Source organism: Branchiostoma floridae, chromosome 1, assembly GCF_000003815.2.
Source record: "Branchiostoma floridae strain S238N-H82 chromosome 1, Bfl_VNyyK, whole genome shotgun sequence".
In the NCBI taxonomy this organism is placed as follows: Eukaryota; Metazoa; Chordata; class Leptocardii; order Amphioxiformes; family Branchiostomatidae; genus Branchiostoma; species Branchiostoma floridae.
The window spans coordinates 16,833,530-16,850,509 of NC_049979.1; the positions used below are offsets into that span (position 1 = coordinate 16,833,530).

General features: G+C 43.2%; 1 protein-coding gene and 1 long non-coding RNA gene across 5 annotated transcripts; one reads left to right on the top strand and one right to left on the bottom strand.

Annotated features, from left to right (window-relative positions):
- Positions 1 to 6,763: 6,763 nt before the first annotated feature.
- On the bottom strand, positions 6,764 to 14,513 carry LOC118413343 (protein c-ets-1-B-like). 4 transcript variants are annotated; one of them, XM_035816685.1, is made up of 8 exons: positions 14,239 to 14,513; positions 13,624 to 13,691; positions 12,055 to 12,181; positions 9,981 to 10,097; positions 9,438 to 9,638; positions 8,875 to 9,312; positions 8,498 to 8,740; positions 6,764 to 8,230 (listed from the first exon to the last, which is right to left on the bottom strand). In XM_035816685.1, exons 2-8 carry the CDS (start codon positions 13,681 to 13,683, stop codon positions 7,878 to 7,880), a joined length of 1,539 nt encoding a protein of 512 aa, XP_035672578.1. In that variant the 5' UTR covers positions 13,684 to 13,691; positions 14,239 to 14,513; the 3' UTR covers positions 6,764 to 7,877. The 4 variants fall into 4 exon arrangements, with proteins under 4 accessions (XP_035672578.1, XP_035672586.1, XP_035672594.1 ...); XM_035816693.1 differs by lacking the exons at positions 13,624 to 13,691; positions 14,239 to 14,513 and adding an exon at positions 12,298 to 12,429; XM_035816701.1 differs by lacking the exons at positions 12,055 to 12,181; positions 13,624 to 13,691; positions 14,239 to 14,513 and adding an exon at positions 10,856 to 11,229.
- On the top strand, positions 9,500 to 12,032 carry LOC118413366. Its single transcript, XR_004830863.1, has 2 exons — positions 9,500 to 9,669; positions 11,614 to 12,032. It is a non-coding gene; the product is annotated as an uncharacterized LOC118413366 (long non-coding RNA).
- Positions 14,514 to 16,980: the final 2,467 nt, after the last annotated feature.

Here is a 16,980-nt window from a genome sequence, read left to right on the forward strand (position 1 = left end):
TAGTCTCAGAATTCAGCCGCTGGGTTGATGTAACGCAGAGTATAGATCATAGATGCATCAGCCAAGATCTGCTAGTATGGTCTCAACTTGCCTTTAAAGGGGTACTCAACTCCAGAAGGGAGTGTTATTTTCCAATAGATTATGTATCAATGAATTCAAAATCAGGAACCTTAGCTTTTTGCATTACTTCACTTGTAGCGAACTAGGTGTGTTTGTAAAACGATATGACACTGACTAAACACATCCAGGCATTTCCTATACGCAGAGACACTTCCTTCATCGTGAATATTTTCGGCATAAATGGGGGGCGATGTGAAAGAAAAGAACGCCAATTGTTTACGATTTCCAAGATATCAAGCAACACATAACAAGCTTTGTTTTTAACATCGCCCCTCAATGATTGTTTTTTTAACCGAACTTTTATCAGGCCATGTCAGACACATTGTATTCAGCAATAGGCTGAGCTTACTTAATTTGATCAAACAATGCTTGGGGAGTTTAGCAGAATGTTGAATGCTTTTTATGTACTCGAGACTTGTGGGTACTTTATTGTATAATGTGAAGTAGATCTAGCATGCATGTTTTACTTCCAAAACTTAATATCTATCGGAAAATAACACTTTTTTATGGAATTTAGGACTCCTTTAATCTGCTAGATGTGACACAAGTCACCCAAACCCCACTTAGTTTGAGCCGTGTGCCTTTCCACAGTCCGTATTTGACTGCCCCTGTCTGTATATGTATATGCATACGTTCTTTATGTGTGTCTGTCCACAGTCACGATTTCATAGCTCGATCGACTTTGGAGTGTTTGAGATTGATTAAGGTATGTGACGAAGAGATATTGGGAGAGGAATTTTAAAAGGTCCGCCCACACGTATTGATATTTTGACCAACTTGTCTGAAGCGTGCGTGTCGGTATCTAAAGCCCTGCTCCGTGCCTTGATGGTGATTGTGATAAAACCTTGTTTACTAACTGCTGTAGCGGCAGAGGAAAGCAGGGTAATGTGTGGTGGTCCCGATAAAGAGAACATCTGATCACGCCGTGCTCAACAACAACACAAGTGGCGCCGTTTATGGTATCGGATGAAAACATTACACACATATAGATTGGCATTACATTACAAACGTTCCAGAGGAGCGAACGCTAACCTAAAGTTCGATATTTCATTTGTTTCAATCATCATGACGTCATTCTGGATCTCCCGGTCGTGACTGTGGTGTCATGGTATATTCTTACCACTCGTGAGGAGCCAATTACTGCTGTGTTGACGCATAGTACTTACGTATACGGGAAACAGGCTGACCACAAGATCGTTAACCCCTCTCTATCCCCTGGGGGTCAGCCAATCAGACCTCTAAGGGTGGATGCGGTTCTTCTTCTTTGTGTTTGATTGTTGATGTTTCTGCGTGTAGTGAACTTTTGTGGATGTGTAGTTGGGTATAAAAATGGAACTCATATCAAGAAATTAAATCAATCATCTGTGTTGTAATAGTATTATTACTCACACAAGGACCCTTTAGGCCGTCCTGTAACTTTCAAGTTTAACTGCATGTATATGAAGTGGACCATCTACAAACCTCAACATGCCAAACGCCCCTAATTATTTGGTATAATTGTTCAAGTGTAATGTTGACAAATCTAAAATAAACTCAGTATTTCTTTAATTCCTGCAGCTGGGCCTGTGTTACACATAATCACTGAACAGTGACAGAAGGCCATGTTCCGAGAACACAAACATGGCTACTTATTTTTTTTTATCTGTACCCTTTTGTAGTCAAACAATGCTCGTCTGTTTGTAGCGACAGCATGTCGGATCTGATCTGTGAAAAACTAAATAAATCTGTGAAAGGCCGCTTCAATGATTTGTTCATAGAGATCTGGTACTTCCAAGAAAGACCAGTGTTCTACTAAAAGCTTTCAGTTGTTTGATTGAGTGATGTCCCTGACTGACCGTTCTGTTCTAAAACTTTTGAGTTTAACCAACGACCGTGACCCCACAGTCACGATTACCTGTTGAAGACCAGTTCCACTTGATATAACATGAAAAGCACAAAGTCACTTCCAAGAAAGGACGGTGTCCTCGTTGACTCACCGTTCATATGCGCACGTGTCGTCTGACAATGCTCTATTACTAGTGTTAGCTGTCTTTCTTTGCTAGGTAATCAACCATTGCCACTTCTGCGGTGAAGCGAACATGTGGTGGAAGGGGATGAAGTTTTTAAAAATGTAGATAAAATGTACGTCTCAGGTGAACCCCCGCCCTCTTACTGCCGACCCCGGTGATCCTTCCTACTTTACCCTAAGGTCAGGTACGATCACTCACGAAGAGAATATAACAAACTCCACATGTTAGACTGCTGTGTAATCTGGAATAGCGAGCAGATCGTCCTGCTGCACTGGATCTTCTGCTTTTTGATGCCCTCCAAGGCTACCTATTGGTTATTGTGCTGTATTTGCTGTATTGTTTGCATCAACATAAGGACCAAAAACGCATGTTTAGCAGGCAATAAGGCCCGCGCATTCATCTATTACTAGAGCTGAATAATAACAGTTTGTAACAGGCAGCTTATAGTGTAAACGTTATAGTTTTTCTTCACAACATCTGCTTGGATTTTAGTTGCTTCGACTTTCTTCGACCTCTACTACTACGCGTTGATACCAGTTCTATTGTGCAAACCGCCGTGGGCCACAAATCCTTTGCTATAACAACAACGCGCAAAACTTCCATCTTGGGAATCACTTGTCAGTAAACATTTGAGACTGTCAGTGACAACTTTTCACTGACAGTCTCAAATGTTCTTTGGTTTACTTTGGTTTGTTTGATTTGATCAAATGTTTTTACCAGGTGGACGCAGATTGCCCCAGATCTGAAGCCCCGCCCATATGTACTGACGCACGTGGTTTATTGACACAACGACGAAGATAGGGCCATCGCCTGGCTTGTTCAATACAATCACCTCTTCATAAACAACTCGTTCACCTAGGTAGAACGGCGTAACTGTCACAAGTGCGTGTTCGCCAACTTTTTACGTCATTGCACGTCACTTATCACAGCATTCCTGTAGCTTCTGTGCGTAAGAAACTAAGTTATATTTGTACAGAGTACTTTAAAACAATTAGGGCAACAAATGTGCCCTATCCGGTATTTTCTGCACAAACTTTGTCTATTTATGAATCACACCGCCCGTGTTTATAAGTGAAAAAGTTGACACAGGACGTTCACATCGAGACCACTAGACTCTAGACTAGAATGCGTAGTCTACTAATCCGAGCAGACGCAGGTCGCCTTCAGCTCGTCTGTTTTGTACACATTGTACTGTGATCACCGAAGAAACAAGAAACGTACAGTGTTTACACTGGCAATATGAAATATCACCACAACGCGTCACATATCTGAAATAAAGACCAACTTCAAACTGTTTTAGAGTCCGTGAACTTAGCTGAACTGAACAGTTTCAGCACTGTTGGTAGATCACTGGATAGGACGGTTCTACTCACAACCAAGTTTCTACACAAAACCAAGTGTCTTATTCAAGACTACATATTGTCACTTGTCACGGTATTCTATTCTGTCATATACTGCCTGATTTACTTTGACTTCTCCTGTTCACCGACCGTCCGACCAAGCAACCAACTAAACAACATACCAACCATAATTTTACCACAGTCTTTGATACGCTTTTTGGTAAAGAGTGTAAGCAGTAACTCATCACTTAGTACTAGTCACTTTTGAGTGTCATACGGACCTGTCTGTCAAGCTGTATGAATGTGTATCGCAGTGAGGAACTTAGACACGTCTTATTCGTGGAATCAATTAATTTTGGACGCGGTCGGAACTTCTGAATACGTCCCCTTCTACGAACTGGTGACACGTTGGTCCAAAGGAGGTCAACTTCGGAAAACTGCATGTGGGCAGTCATGCATAGTATTCGTAGAAACATGCTGAACATTGTCCGATCACAGACAATGGCTGAATGTCTGCTTGATATTTGCAAACTGTTTTAGAGTCCGTGAACAGTTGGACCACTGTTGGTAAATCACTGAATAGGAAAGTTCTACACACAAACAACCAAGTGTCTTATTCAAGACACATAATGTGTGTAATATTCTGTCATATACTCATATACTGACTTCTCCTACTATTCACCGACCGTCCGACCAAGCAACCAACTAAACAACCTAACAACCACCCTCATAATTTTACTTCAGTCTTTGATATGGCTTTGGTAAAGAGTCAGCAGTAATTCTCATCACTTAGTACTGGTCCCTTCTGAGTGCCATACGGACCTGTCTGTTGTGTGAATGTGTAACGTAGTGAGGATCAGTAGGACTAGAGACCCCACTTGATAATTTCTGACCGCTGTACAAGTCCGCTATGATCTGTGTGCCCAGCGAAACGGCGGTATGGAGTGGGGACTGGGGGGAGTGCAGCAGGTTGATGCACCTTTTCAACTTATTCGTGGAATTGATCAATATCCAATCAATTTTTGGACGGACAGAAGTTACGCCCCTTCTACGAATTGGTAAAACAATGGATGAAAAGGAGGTCAACTTCGGAGAACAATGTGGGCAGTCATGCATGATATTCGCAGAAATATACTGTTGTCAAAATACAGACAATGCGTGAAAGTTACGCCCCCTTCTACGAATTGGTAAAACGTTGGTCAAAAGGAGGTCATCTTCGAAGAACTCTATGTGGACAGTCATGCATGATATTCGCAGAAATATGCTATAGCCTAATCAAAGACAATGGCTGAATGTCTGCTTGAAAACTTACAATGTAGAACCTGTCTATTGTTTAAGTCATCGATGGAAAAAAAACTTTATCCAATACTGGTCACTGAAACTCCTTGTGAAAGTGACGCCAATGCCTCTCATAAATGTCAGATTAAATTCACCCTTTTGTTTGCGTGAGTCAGTGTAGCGCCCTAAAAAGTTTTCTCGGCCTCTAGGTTCACCACATTTCTGAACGTCGAGTCTTCTTTTGTTGGCCTGACACTTGGCAACTGCTCTCCTACGTGACTGTTTATGTTACGTGTTCAAGTGACAAGGTGTGACGTCTTGTTTTTCTGTACACGCAGTATCGGATGGATTGATAAGCAGACAGACAGACAGCGCTGAGTCAAGAGGGGTGTAGCGTTACCGCCACGTCTGCATCACTCCCGTGCAAATACCGGCGACGAAGGCAAACATGCCTTAAATTTTTGTCCTGGCAATGCAGGGTATCTGCTCTCTCACCACCCACGATTTACCCTTGTGTGCTAAGTGCATGTGATTTAAACTATTGCACTTTAATTGTGACTTTGCACAGCATTTGCATTTCGTAACAGCACTCACACGTTAGTGGTAGTCCCTACCAATTTCAGAGGCTTTCGGTGGCGCATAGAAAAGAGATATCAATACCGGACGTTCTGCTACAGTACCAAAGAAAGCCACTAGGGGGTTGGGTGCTCTTATCATTCAACATACTATGTTAGATACATACATGCAAACATACCTAACTTTATATACAAACCTAATTCCCTTTTTTTTTCTAGCAACAGATGGAGTCAGTGATAGAGACAAGATATAAGGCAAAGGAGCGGACTAGTATCAGGTTGTTCCAATCCAATCTAGCCTTACCATGACCTTGCCATCAATAGACTGCGAGTTGCGAATAACCTGCGTCATGGACCGTCTGTTCTATGTATTTCTTACTATTAATATTATGTGACATCACGAATCCAACCCACGTCTTGCCAGTCTAGTCATGATTACATACAACACATCTTACGTTCACAGACACTCTCCTACAAAAAATGTTCTGATGACGTCTTACGACTCTACAATCCCAACGTTGTGACATTTTCTGAATGTCGGTTGTTTATTAGATTATTTCTAATTTTTGGAGATCCTGCGTCATAGCTTGGTGATCCTTGGTGACGGTTACTTACGTAAGTGGTACACAACAGAGAAGGACATGTGCCACACGTGTGTTACGTGAGGAGTTGGAAATTGGCCTATTCGCGATCATTCGCGACTGTTCTTATCTTCCTTAGTACTTTGGAATGAAAATAAGTTTTCGGGTCTACAGTTAACTGTAAGTGTTGGTAACAGTTAGCCTGAAACAGACGATTTACGCCGAGGAACGCGACTCTCCATTATATGTTCTGGTAATCGGATCAGAGAGATTTGCAAACCCTCGGTGGAATTCGATGATCGCTACGACGGGTACCACATGTCGATACGTGGTGAGAGCGCCCATTCAGCAGTGACTGGGTGTGTGCCATTCCTATGACATCATCAACTACCAAGAGTTCTGAGAAGTCCAAACCCTTTTCCATGCTACACATGAATATATCATGCCTATTGTGTGTTTGACTGTGAGTAATGGTCGGGTCGTGACACCCACAGCTGGCCGCACGGAGCGCCTTACTTCTGACTTATTCTCAATGGGTCTTTTACTCTACTCGTCCCACGCATTACCTAAGGCTATGTATTCATTCTTTTCACTACATCGCGTTAGTGGCCGTTACTTTACTAAGAATGTGCATTCATCAGGCATTACGGCATCACGACTGTCCTCACATTTCCCTGTCACGATTCAATAACTTGGGAATACATGTATAAACACCGCAAAATTAAGTCTGGCTTACACTAGGAGTATTTGGCTGTTAAAGTTTCCCCTTTCTACATTTTTTTCATTCAAATTATGGAAAGTTTATGTTTCTCCTCGAAATAATAGTAAATGCTTTAAAAATAGTACACAACAGATTCTGATTCACGATGATGTATAATTTATTCCAACATACGTATAAAAAGTACAAAGTTCAACACTTTCACTAAGTGGCACTTGGTATACACATATATATAGATAAATTTAGAGAACGTTTTATGTATCGTACAAAAGTATACAAATACCCTTTACTTTCAATATAAAGTCCTCAAGGACTATGATTCTTTGTCCCTTTGCGAACCACAATACTGTGAATGGTTTCCTTCTTTTCCTTAAATTCAGCCGCTTTACGGCTGACACATAGCCAGGTTTGATTTTTCTTCACGAATAGGCTTACAACAGAAACTGAACAATAACAACATATTTACATGACTCAACATCCGGACCTGTACACTAAGTAATACGCCGTGCATTTGGCGTTAAAACATTTCTGGACGATCAACATCATTGTCCTCGCAACATGTTAAATACAGGTCCTGTAATCTAGTTCAACCCTCTGCAACAAACAAGAGCATCCAAAATACATATTGCTTTGGAGAACTAGCCTGACGCCTGCATCACTTCTTCGTTATCTTACTCTTAGGTCAATCCGATATAAAAAATATACAAAGTTTGACATCTATATTCACAAACATCGAAAACAAGACACAAGTTTTAGAGTCATTTCACTGCATGGTGGGAACAGATCTTAGCAGGAATGGATATGAGTGGCTAGCTGCTCACTCAGATTGTACACAGTTCTGTTTGGCAGTGAATAAGTGAGGTTAAATACACAATTGTCAGACAAATGCCAACGAAGTGTTTTACATCCCTCTTGTTAGCTTGGGTGGCACCCACAATACGACTCTACTTCCCCGGGCTGGTTCGTACAAACCCTGAATATTGTTAGGTCATACTACGGGACCGGCCCGAAAGAACACTTGGTAGGTCCCAACAGTGGACCGTAAACCGCACACATGCGAATGTCGTATTGCACTTAGGCCAAGAGCATGGCCCTTAACATGTCAGTACAGAACCGACGCCAAGTGAGCCAGAGAAAGTAGCCCGCCAACACGAATGCTGGACGGACAAGAAATGTAAGACCGTGTGTCACACAGCCAGACCTGATCAAGTCAACATTGCTTTAGCCAGGATTCAAAGTTCAGTTCGACCTCTGGCTCACTTCTCGTCGTCCTCATCATCGCTGGGCACGGGCTTGAGGTCGACCATGGCGTGGATCTCCTCCGGTGTGTACCCCAGCAGGTTCTGCAGGTCGCACACGAACCGGTACACGTACCGCTTCCCTGACGTCTTGTGGATGATGTTCTTGTCGTAGTAGTAGCGAAGACCACGGCTCAGCTTCTCGTAGTTCATCTTGGGCTTGTTCTTACGGATGCCCCACCGGCGGGCGACCTCGTCGGGGTCGATGAGCTTGAACTCCCAGCCGTTGCCCGTCCAGGTGATGAAGTGCTGGCAGGACTTGTCTGTCAACAACTCGAGCAGGAACTGCCATAGCTGGATGGGGCCACTGCCTGTTGAAATAAAGACAAGAAAAATTAAGTAATCTTGTTTCACACGTGTCAATTAAGTACCTATATTGACATTGAAAAGTTACAGCAGCTGACCTTAATCCAACAGAGACCTTGCCTAACACAGAAGAAATCCCTGTCTTGAGTTTTATCCTCCCACTAAGTTGATACAGACCGTGTTTTCTGTTTAAAATTAAGGTTGTAACCCCTACCCAACCTCCCCCAACTACAACATAGGAACTGTGAGGGTGTCTTTATCCCAACACTCACCAGAATATCCGGCCAACACGGCGGCTTGGATGACAGGGTTGCCGGGTTCAGCTGTCTGCGGTCTGGACTCCTGGGTGTTGAATGAGAAGTCGTTGAAATCTCCGTTGCCGTGGCTACTGTTGAGGGAGGAGAAGGAGGGGACCCGCTGCAGCCCGCTGCTTGTTGAAGGGTTGAAGCTGCCATAGGGAGAACTACTGTTGTTGTACTCGCCTTGGTACGTGTTGTTTATCCCTCCGAACTTTCCTAAAAAAACACAAATTGGACAATACAATGTTAGAAGAATGTCAAGTAAAATATGTGCATAATTTCAACAGGACCCGACAACAATTGGAACTTCAAAAGATAAATTCTTGTCAATAAAGGTATTTGATGCCTACCTCTGATTGGCCTCTCATATGCCTGTCCTCCGGACTGCATGGGCTTGGTGTTTCGCTGGAATGTGGGGTAATATTCAGGGACAATGCTGTCGTAGGATTCCTCTGTCTGGTATGATGAGCAGGGAGAGGGGGTGCTAGATGCCCAGCTGTAGTAGTCGGAGTCTTCGGTCTTGATCTTGTGCGTTGGTAGCAGGTCTTCTGCGTTGATGTCGTTCAAGGTCTGTAGAGATTCTGAGATCTGGTAGCTGGTGCCTTCCATGAGCTGTGAATCCAACATAGGGACGCCTCCACAGTAGGCCTGCCCGGGCAACGCTCCTCTGGCCAGGAAGTCATTGAAGTCAGGCATGCAGACGGATTCGTAGAAATTGGCTGGCACACTTTCCAAAGGAATGTTTGTGGTCTTGCTGACAAACTCCTGTTGTTTGTCTTCGTCCACTTCTGTAGAAAACACATGAGGAAGAAAGGACGGCTTAGTTACGATTCAGGGTCGACCTAACTATAAAATTTAATGAACAGAAATAACTGGAAATTTCGGGTTATTGAAATGCATGACGATTATTTACCTTTCTGTAGCATGTCCAGGTGCTCCCACAGGATGTCTCCTACAAACGGAGGGGCCAGGCTGAGGAACCTGTCTTTGTCCATGGAGCACAACTCTCTGCCTGTCACTGTGAAGTTGGAGGGTCTGATTCCGTGCAAGGAGAACTCCCTGGATGCCCAGGAGACCCACTGTAGGACCTGGGTGTCAGACCACTGGCGAGGATCTATGAAAATAAATATAAAAACATTGCGATGGTAAGTATCACTTCAAATTTAACGATCTGGATGTGCGTAGAGGAACAAATTACAAGTAATACGTTTTATGGTTAACAATCTATTTCTAGCAAAAACTTTAAAACGTTTTATGTTCAAGTAAATATTGATCTGTTGTTAATTTGTTCTCGGGGGAGGTATAATTACGTGAAACCCAGACCCACTTTAAAAAATAGCCGTCGCCCTGAGGCACTAATGCCCAGCCCATGGTGACGTATGTAGCAAATTACTCCCGGTGTTTTCCCAAGAACCAACGGTGTTTCCCCAAGTCCCCTTAAAAAAATGATGTTCACCTTTGAGGATGCCAAGTTTCTGTCGCTCCTCCTTGAAGCTGCTGTAGCTCTGCTTGAGACACTCAGTCATGAGAGCGTTGGTGCCAGGCGTGACTGGTGGAATGGCTGGGTGCAAATCTGTGAAGACAAAACATAACAAGCTCGCTTTATTTCTCGCGTCATCCACAGTGAGCTGTCAGTCAACACGAAGGGCGTTCCAGTTGCGGAACATCACGAAGTACAAACTCACACAAAGGGGACACTGGCGGCCTTCAGGCGTAAGCTAGCGCTCTTGGATAAACACGTATAGCTTTGCACGGCCTGGTGACATGCTGTCGCAATCACTTCAAGCCTGACCTCGGCCACATAAATAGGTAACGGATGACATACAAGGCATTCGGTAACTAAATTCCAATTTGATTACTTAAACAACAAATAACTAGTGTTTAAAATACGAGCAAAGAACTACATAATGGAAACATCTAACACAAGAAAACAGTTAAAAAGAAAACAGTTTAAAAAGTTACAGCTATTTTTGAATAGGGCAACGACCGAACACATGCACTATGAGTATGAGTGAAGAGTGATTCACATAAAGACCATGTAGCGTTAGCAGCGGAAGGTAACCTAATACACAAAGCATACAAGAAAAAAAAAGAACGGTATAAGAAATGTCGCCAGCAAATTCCGGCGAAAAAAAAAATACCTGAAGACATGGAAAAACCAGAGCCGAAGTAAATAAAATACTTCAAAAAGTGGCGGACGGCCAGTAGAAATGGGAGAGGAGGCGAATCGTGCTGCCGTCCCAAGCGAAAACAGAAGCCAGAATGATCAAGTCAGCACAGGCGCACAGGTTTAGTAATGAGTGGCCTAAGAAATTTGGGAAGTGTGCGTACCCCTGATAAGAACCATCCTTCCCGAACCGCGGTGTACTCAAATGTTACGGTCGTCTGGCACGATCACCAGTTTTATGAATGAAGGCTGGCGCGGGTGACATCATACATAAGCATTGTTTGAGCGCTACCATATTTGGTCACGTCTAGTGAGAGACGGACGCCCACGCGTGACGTCACAAATCCCGCCTCCTAGAGGGCCCCGAGCCAGACCAGATGATGCCTGATTTGAATGAGAAAAGCTTTCTTGGGGAGTATCGAATTCGGCTTATTGAATGAACACATGTGGGATTCAACGCTAATGTCGTATTCTCAGTTTGAGTCGATGTTGTAGGAAGCAAACGGAATCAATCATAGAAATTCTGGGCCCGTTTCTCCATTCACTTTACTGATATTGTTAGGCACCGACTTGCCGAAAGGTTACCCATAATCCCTGTAAATAGGAAACACCTTTACTAAGTGAAAAACAGAGAGGCACACTGATACCGTGCCTGTATCCAGGCGATAGTGGGGCTCAGGTTTCTAATTTTACCTTGTCAGCGACTCAAGAAGACTATTTTGGGGGCTGGTATTTGATTGGGTGTTTAGATGACCTTCTGTGCAATTGTGAGGAGACGGGTTTTGATCTGTCCTTCGCGCGCTCTCGTATCTCATTACTGCCAGGCAAGGCTAGCTTATCTCTTGGCAAAGCTGCAAGGTCAGCCATGCTCAGTGAGTCAGCTTGTTTGGATTACACAGAAATGAGATGTCTTGTTTTTCAGAAGCCCATGGGAGTCCCACCCACCACTGCCCCGGGCCTTCTGAGGGCGCGTATATTCTACACAAACGACGGGTACCACAAACCACAAGATGGCCAAACTGGAACCGTTCCAGTGGACAATTTGGATCAGGTGTGTTTTGGATTAAAGATCGCGTTTATAATCATTTTGCCAATCCGACGTAATCTGAAACGTTTCATGCATAATTCATCCATGACCAGGAATGCGACTGATTACATACGCGGATTTGTTGACAGAACTAATTAAAAATTGCAAAGATAAGTTAGCAAAAGACAAACAACGCGAGAAACGTGAGAGCAAAGAAGAAACAAATTAGTAAAAGAAAAATAATTTGTGAAAAGCTCTGGAGATTTAAAAGAAAACCCTGTTCACCAAAAAGCTTTGTTAGTAATAAATATCAAGTGAAAAGATGTCTGGACTCACCGATAGAAATGTCTTGGTCGTCTTGTAAGTACTCTGCGCCAGTTGGCACCACACAGTCCAGGTCTGACGTGGGGGACGGCAGTGTGAAGGTCAGAGTCTTCCTCACTTTTGTGTCCACTTCAACCAGCTGAGGAGAAAACAAAAAACATAACATTAAATCTACAGTGCAGACGGCGTAAATTTGAAAATTAAGCGTGCTTTAGATTAGAGTCTGCCAAACCAACACAACCTGATCATACGTACATTCCTGTTGTAAATGGTAACATTGGGACACTTCACAAACGCTTCCGCACCCGACATACTTAAACAATGGGAAAATATTACGATCGGAACTCTGGGAACAACAAGTTGACTGTCAACATGTGATGATGAAATAACGGACAGGGGACCCCCAGACTGTGTTTATAGTGTGTGCCTGTTGGATTATGTTAGTCACCTGTCTGATAACCGTGCCCACACACCGCACCTTGTCTGTAGTAAACAATACCGGGACGTGACACGAGATGAACATTTTCCGGACCCAAACCACAACGTCAGGTGAATGACCCCCGGACAGGTATGACCAGGTAAAGGCCCGGAAACGACAGACAATTGCCCCATGTGACTAATGTTTACACAAGTGGTTCATTTTGCCAGAGATGTGTGGGAGTGCATTGTTGTGATGAATAAACAAACATCCTCGGTGTAGACAGAAAACATGCCATGTCCAAAAATATTGACTTTTTTCGGTGATCCCTACAATTCAGCATCGTTAATTACGTAAGTCTTGTGATGTTGACATAAGTGCTAACAAGAGTAAGGTGATTAGCGATTGCAAAAATGGGGCGGATTTGAAATAACAAGTCTAGAGTACTGTAATTTTGGACGGGTAAAATCAACAAAATTCAACCTTGTTTAGACGTGTAAGCGGCTAGCTAGCGAGTATGATCCGTGGATGGGGGTTTATGGGCTGGATAACTGGTGTGTTTGCCACAGTGCAACGTGAGTTGGCCGCTTGCCAGATCGGTTGGCAGTACACAAGCTAATCAAGTATGTGTGAGGTCAGGACCCCTGTGACGCAGCGCGCTGGAGCGGGCTCATGTTCGCTGTTACGTGTGTGGAATCTCGGCTATCATCCCCGAGAGACCATTCACATGTTGTAGCCACATTTTTTCAACGTTTTTTTTTAGGAAGTTCTTACTCCAATCAATGAGATTTGTACACATGGGTTATAGTCACAGTATATATTTTCTTACATATCGGGAAATTTCCGAAAATATTGCGGATAATTTGTACGGTGTATTTTTTCTTCTTCTACAGTTTGACTTCTGTAGGAGGTCCAACTGAAGTCATTTATTGAAAAATAGTCTAATAGGCAGTAACGCTTGTGTAACAGTACCTGGCTTCTTTATCAGATTTTTTTCAGTGCGTTTGTGCAAGGTGGGGCAAAAGCAAACATGGTTGTTTGCAAGGCGCGAGAGCGCCAAACGTGTCGCGTTGTGCTGGCTGGCACCTAAGGGGGAACCCCTGATCGAGATAGCAGGAAAGATCTAGAAACGTGATTTTATCATGATGTAGGTTTGTTCTTACCTTAGTAGATTTCAGGCCAGGAGCCATGGGATCGACGAGGCATGTTGGTACCTTCATCATGGATGTTTCTGAAAAAAAAACATCAGCACTGCATAAATATTTTTGTACACCAATCAAACCTTGCCTTGTCACGTTTGAATATTCATCCCGTACACTCTAGTTGTAAACATTCCCAGATATTAGTCTGCAAATCTACCAACCATTTTTTTTACAAATAGTAATACAATTGACTAGTGCCGAAGTGGTGCGAAAATTTTTTTGACGGCGTTGAAAACATGTGAACTGCATGTGCATTTTCCAATACACACCCAGTCACCTAAATTTCACAAGAATTGAAGATACTCTTTCTGAAACATGTGCCATAATCCCATCTTTATAAATCTGTCTGCACATGTAAGTAAACGTGGCTAGGTCTTGAGTTTGTGAGGCGACTGTAATCACTGAACGGTGGGCGGCCGGTAACGTTACATGGCACGCCATGTTGAATGAAAAAAAATCGCCGCGCGCCCGACTAATTCATTCGAGCCATAGTCAGATCGTAGTCTCTCAGTCAAAATGTTGTACAAAATCAGATACGGTGGGAAATTAACCAAAATGTGGAAAATCAGATCTCACCTTGTGTAAGATGATTCAGAAATCCTGGTTGCGCAGTCAGTCCCGCGTCTTGTCGCTTGCCGAGAGGTGAGAAACGTGGGCGATCGCGGTGGTAAGAAATTTTACTGCGGTCAAAATAAATATTGTTGACTAACGATACTGTTGGTCGAGCGGGGGCGTATCTAAAATATCCTCAAAGTTGAACTATCCTCCACGATATTCAGTCACCCTTTCCTAGCGTATCGAGTATTCCTCAGGATGTGAACGTTTCAGACTGCCCACCTACGCCGCTGAATAGGCATTTATACCAGAGGACCCCGACGTTGCAAAACAAGGTGGCATGTTCGGCGTCTGATTGGCCAACGTCACGAGGGGTTGGGTATGTGGTGTAAACACCTTCTTATGACGTAGCTGTACGTCACGGAAAATCGATAGGAGTTGACAGCCCTGCTATTGTTCAGGCGGTAATCCGACACGCCATTTTGTGTACGTTCTCTGACCCATGCTGACCCAGCCAATAGCAAGCGAGCAACGCTGTGACGTGTACCAAATTAAAAACAAATGTCACTTCCATATAAGGTAACATTTTGGGCTACCCCGACTTACGCCGAAGGCAACCCAAAACGATCTATTCTTAGAAAGGAGATCCCAAGTAGGTTTATACTGGGCCAGAAAAGGGCCACGACGCGGCTGTAAACATGACTTCTGTGGTTTTTACATCACAACAGCGAATGGATATCCTATGTGACGAAGGACATATGATGTAACCTGCTTCTAGTTTGCTAAGATACACACGAGTATTTAATGATGTTGTAAAGTTTTGTTTGCGTATTTCACTGTTTGTACATGGCTGTTTGCACGCAACCAGCTTTATCAACCGATCGTAACTCAACATGTAGGTATTTGTCGGGTGAGAAACGTCACTGGCCACATTATTCTTTGTTCTGCCGACTTGTTATGATCTGACGTTTATATCGATACAGGTCTTGACAGACTTATCATATCTTGTCGCTCCAGGTAAGTGTTCATTGGCCAACAGGGGTTGGTTGGTTGATTGGGCCTTCAGATTACATTAAAGATGTTCATCTGACAACATAGTCTAATTCAAACACATTGCCTTCTACCAATGGGATTATATACATATATTCCCAATCCAGATAAATGAGGAGAGGATGACATGTATGTAGTAAGCCCGCTTTATAATGTCCCGTAAACTTACCAGGTGCCTCAGCTCAGTTTATCAATCAACACAAGCGACAACAACAGGCACCGTGCTGACGTGGTGTGTTGTTGATTTTCACCTGAGCACGACGCGCTCTTTTTTTTATTTTTATGAAGACATATTGGTGTCATTGTCCCCACTTACGTGCACCGTCACCACGACTCGGCACCTGTTTGTTCTGGCGTCGGGCCAGGGCCTTGCAGCTTGGCAAGGACAAACAGCCCCAAAGGTTTAGGTTCTTAGAAGGAGGTTTAAAAGGTGTCATGACCGCTACATACATATGCATAACAAAAGTCAGCAATACCCTTTTCTCGGTAATTTTGCAATATGAAGTTAGCCTTCTTCAGAGCACTCGTGCATGTTGTATAGCTCCGGTTTGTTCTACTTATAGCAAGACGAACCGACAAAATGAAACACGTATACGTAAGAACAAGTCAATGGTAGGATTAGGGTGATAATTTCTGATATGAAGGATCAGAATAAGGTGTGTAAAAAAACTGTTAAAACATCAGAAGCCAAATTTACAACTCTGCTTGCATATTGTACTACGGAAACTCACCATCAAGAGAAATCGTCATCACACAAAAAAGTAGCTCACGAATTGAAAACTTTGTGCCCTACAATAACCTGGCTTCAAATGGCAGCATCTGTGCTGAACCGAAGTAACCCAGTAATTGCCCACAGGGTCACCTTGATGTTTTCCCCGTGTGTTTGAATGGAACAAGAGGCAGGTAATCCCATGCGAGCTGTCTCTGATTACGAAACGATCAGGCACAATCACGTTAATGACGTTAATGATGGTGAATACACAGGGGTCGATGGCCTTAAGAAGTGATGCCGGAGAAATCATGTACGTGCAGCATATGAAAGGGAAAAGCCTCTCAAACATTACCAAGACTATAAAAGCTAGTCTTGGATCGTGCGGGGGTGTTACCAGTGGCAGATCACTGTTGACTTGGCATATTGGGTGTCGAATCCCTTCAGCAAACATAGTAAAGGCAGGGACAGGACAAGTTTCATGTCAAACTACATTCTAACTTGACTTGATCCAGGTCAAGGTTAACTGGGTATCCCCCAGCTACAACCTATAGATTCTCAGTTCTCCAATGTCCACGCTTATTAAAGTGTTTTCTGAACTTTTGAAATCCGTTGCCAAAAACTTTCCTTCGATAGTAATGGATATTGTTTAATACATGTAAATATAAAACGTACGGGATGTGTACTCTCCTTCCGACATCACAAAATCCACACATTTTAGAAACGGTTGGATTTCTCGTCTCCGACAAAGAAGTCGATTCCAATAATTTGGAGTAAGTTTTTAGACTAGAGTAGAGACATGCTACATTAAAATTGTTATACACTGTTTGTCTGTACCTTTCATCAAATGTGTGTTATTGCAATTAGCCTACGGGTAAGAGTTTGGCAATAAAGTAAACTTTCATTATTGTTATCGTAATAAAATTTAAAAAAAAACGCTGCTATTTAGAAACGAAAACTGATTGACTTCCTTTCCAATCTCCAAAAGGCAAAAGAATGGCAGG

Coding starts and splice junctions, on each gene's coding strand:
- LOC118413343 (XM_035816685.1), bottom strand. CDS start 13,683: ATGATGAAGGTACCAACATGCCTCGTCGATCCCATGGCTCCTGGCCTG. Junction 12,182..13,623: donor CTGGCCTGAAATCTACTAAG/GTAAGAACAAAC, acceptor TTTTCTCCTCAG/CTGGTTGAAGTGGACACAAA. Junction 10,098..12,054: donor CGACCAAGACATTTCTATCG/GTGAGTCCAGAC, acceptor TTGTCTTCACAG/ATTTGCACCCAGCCATTCCA.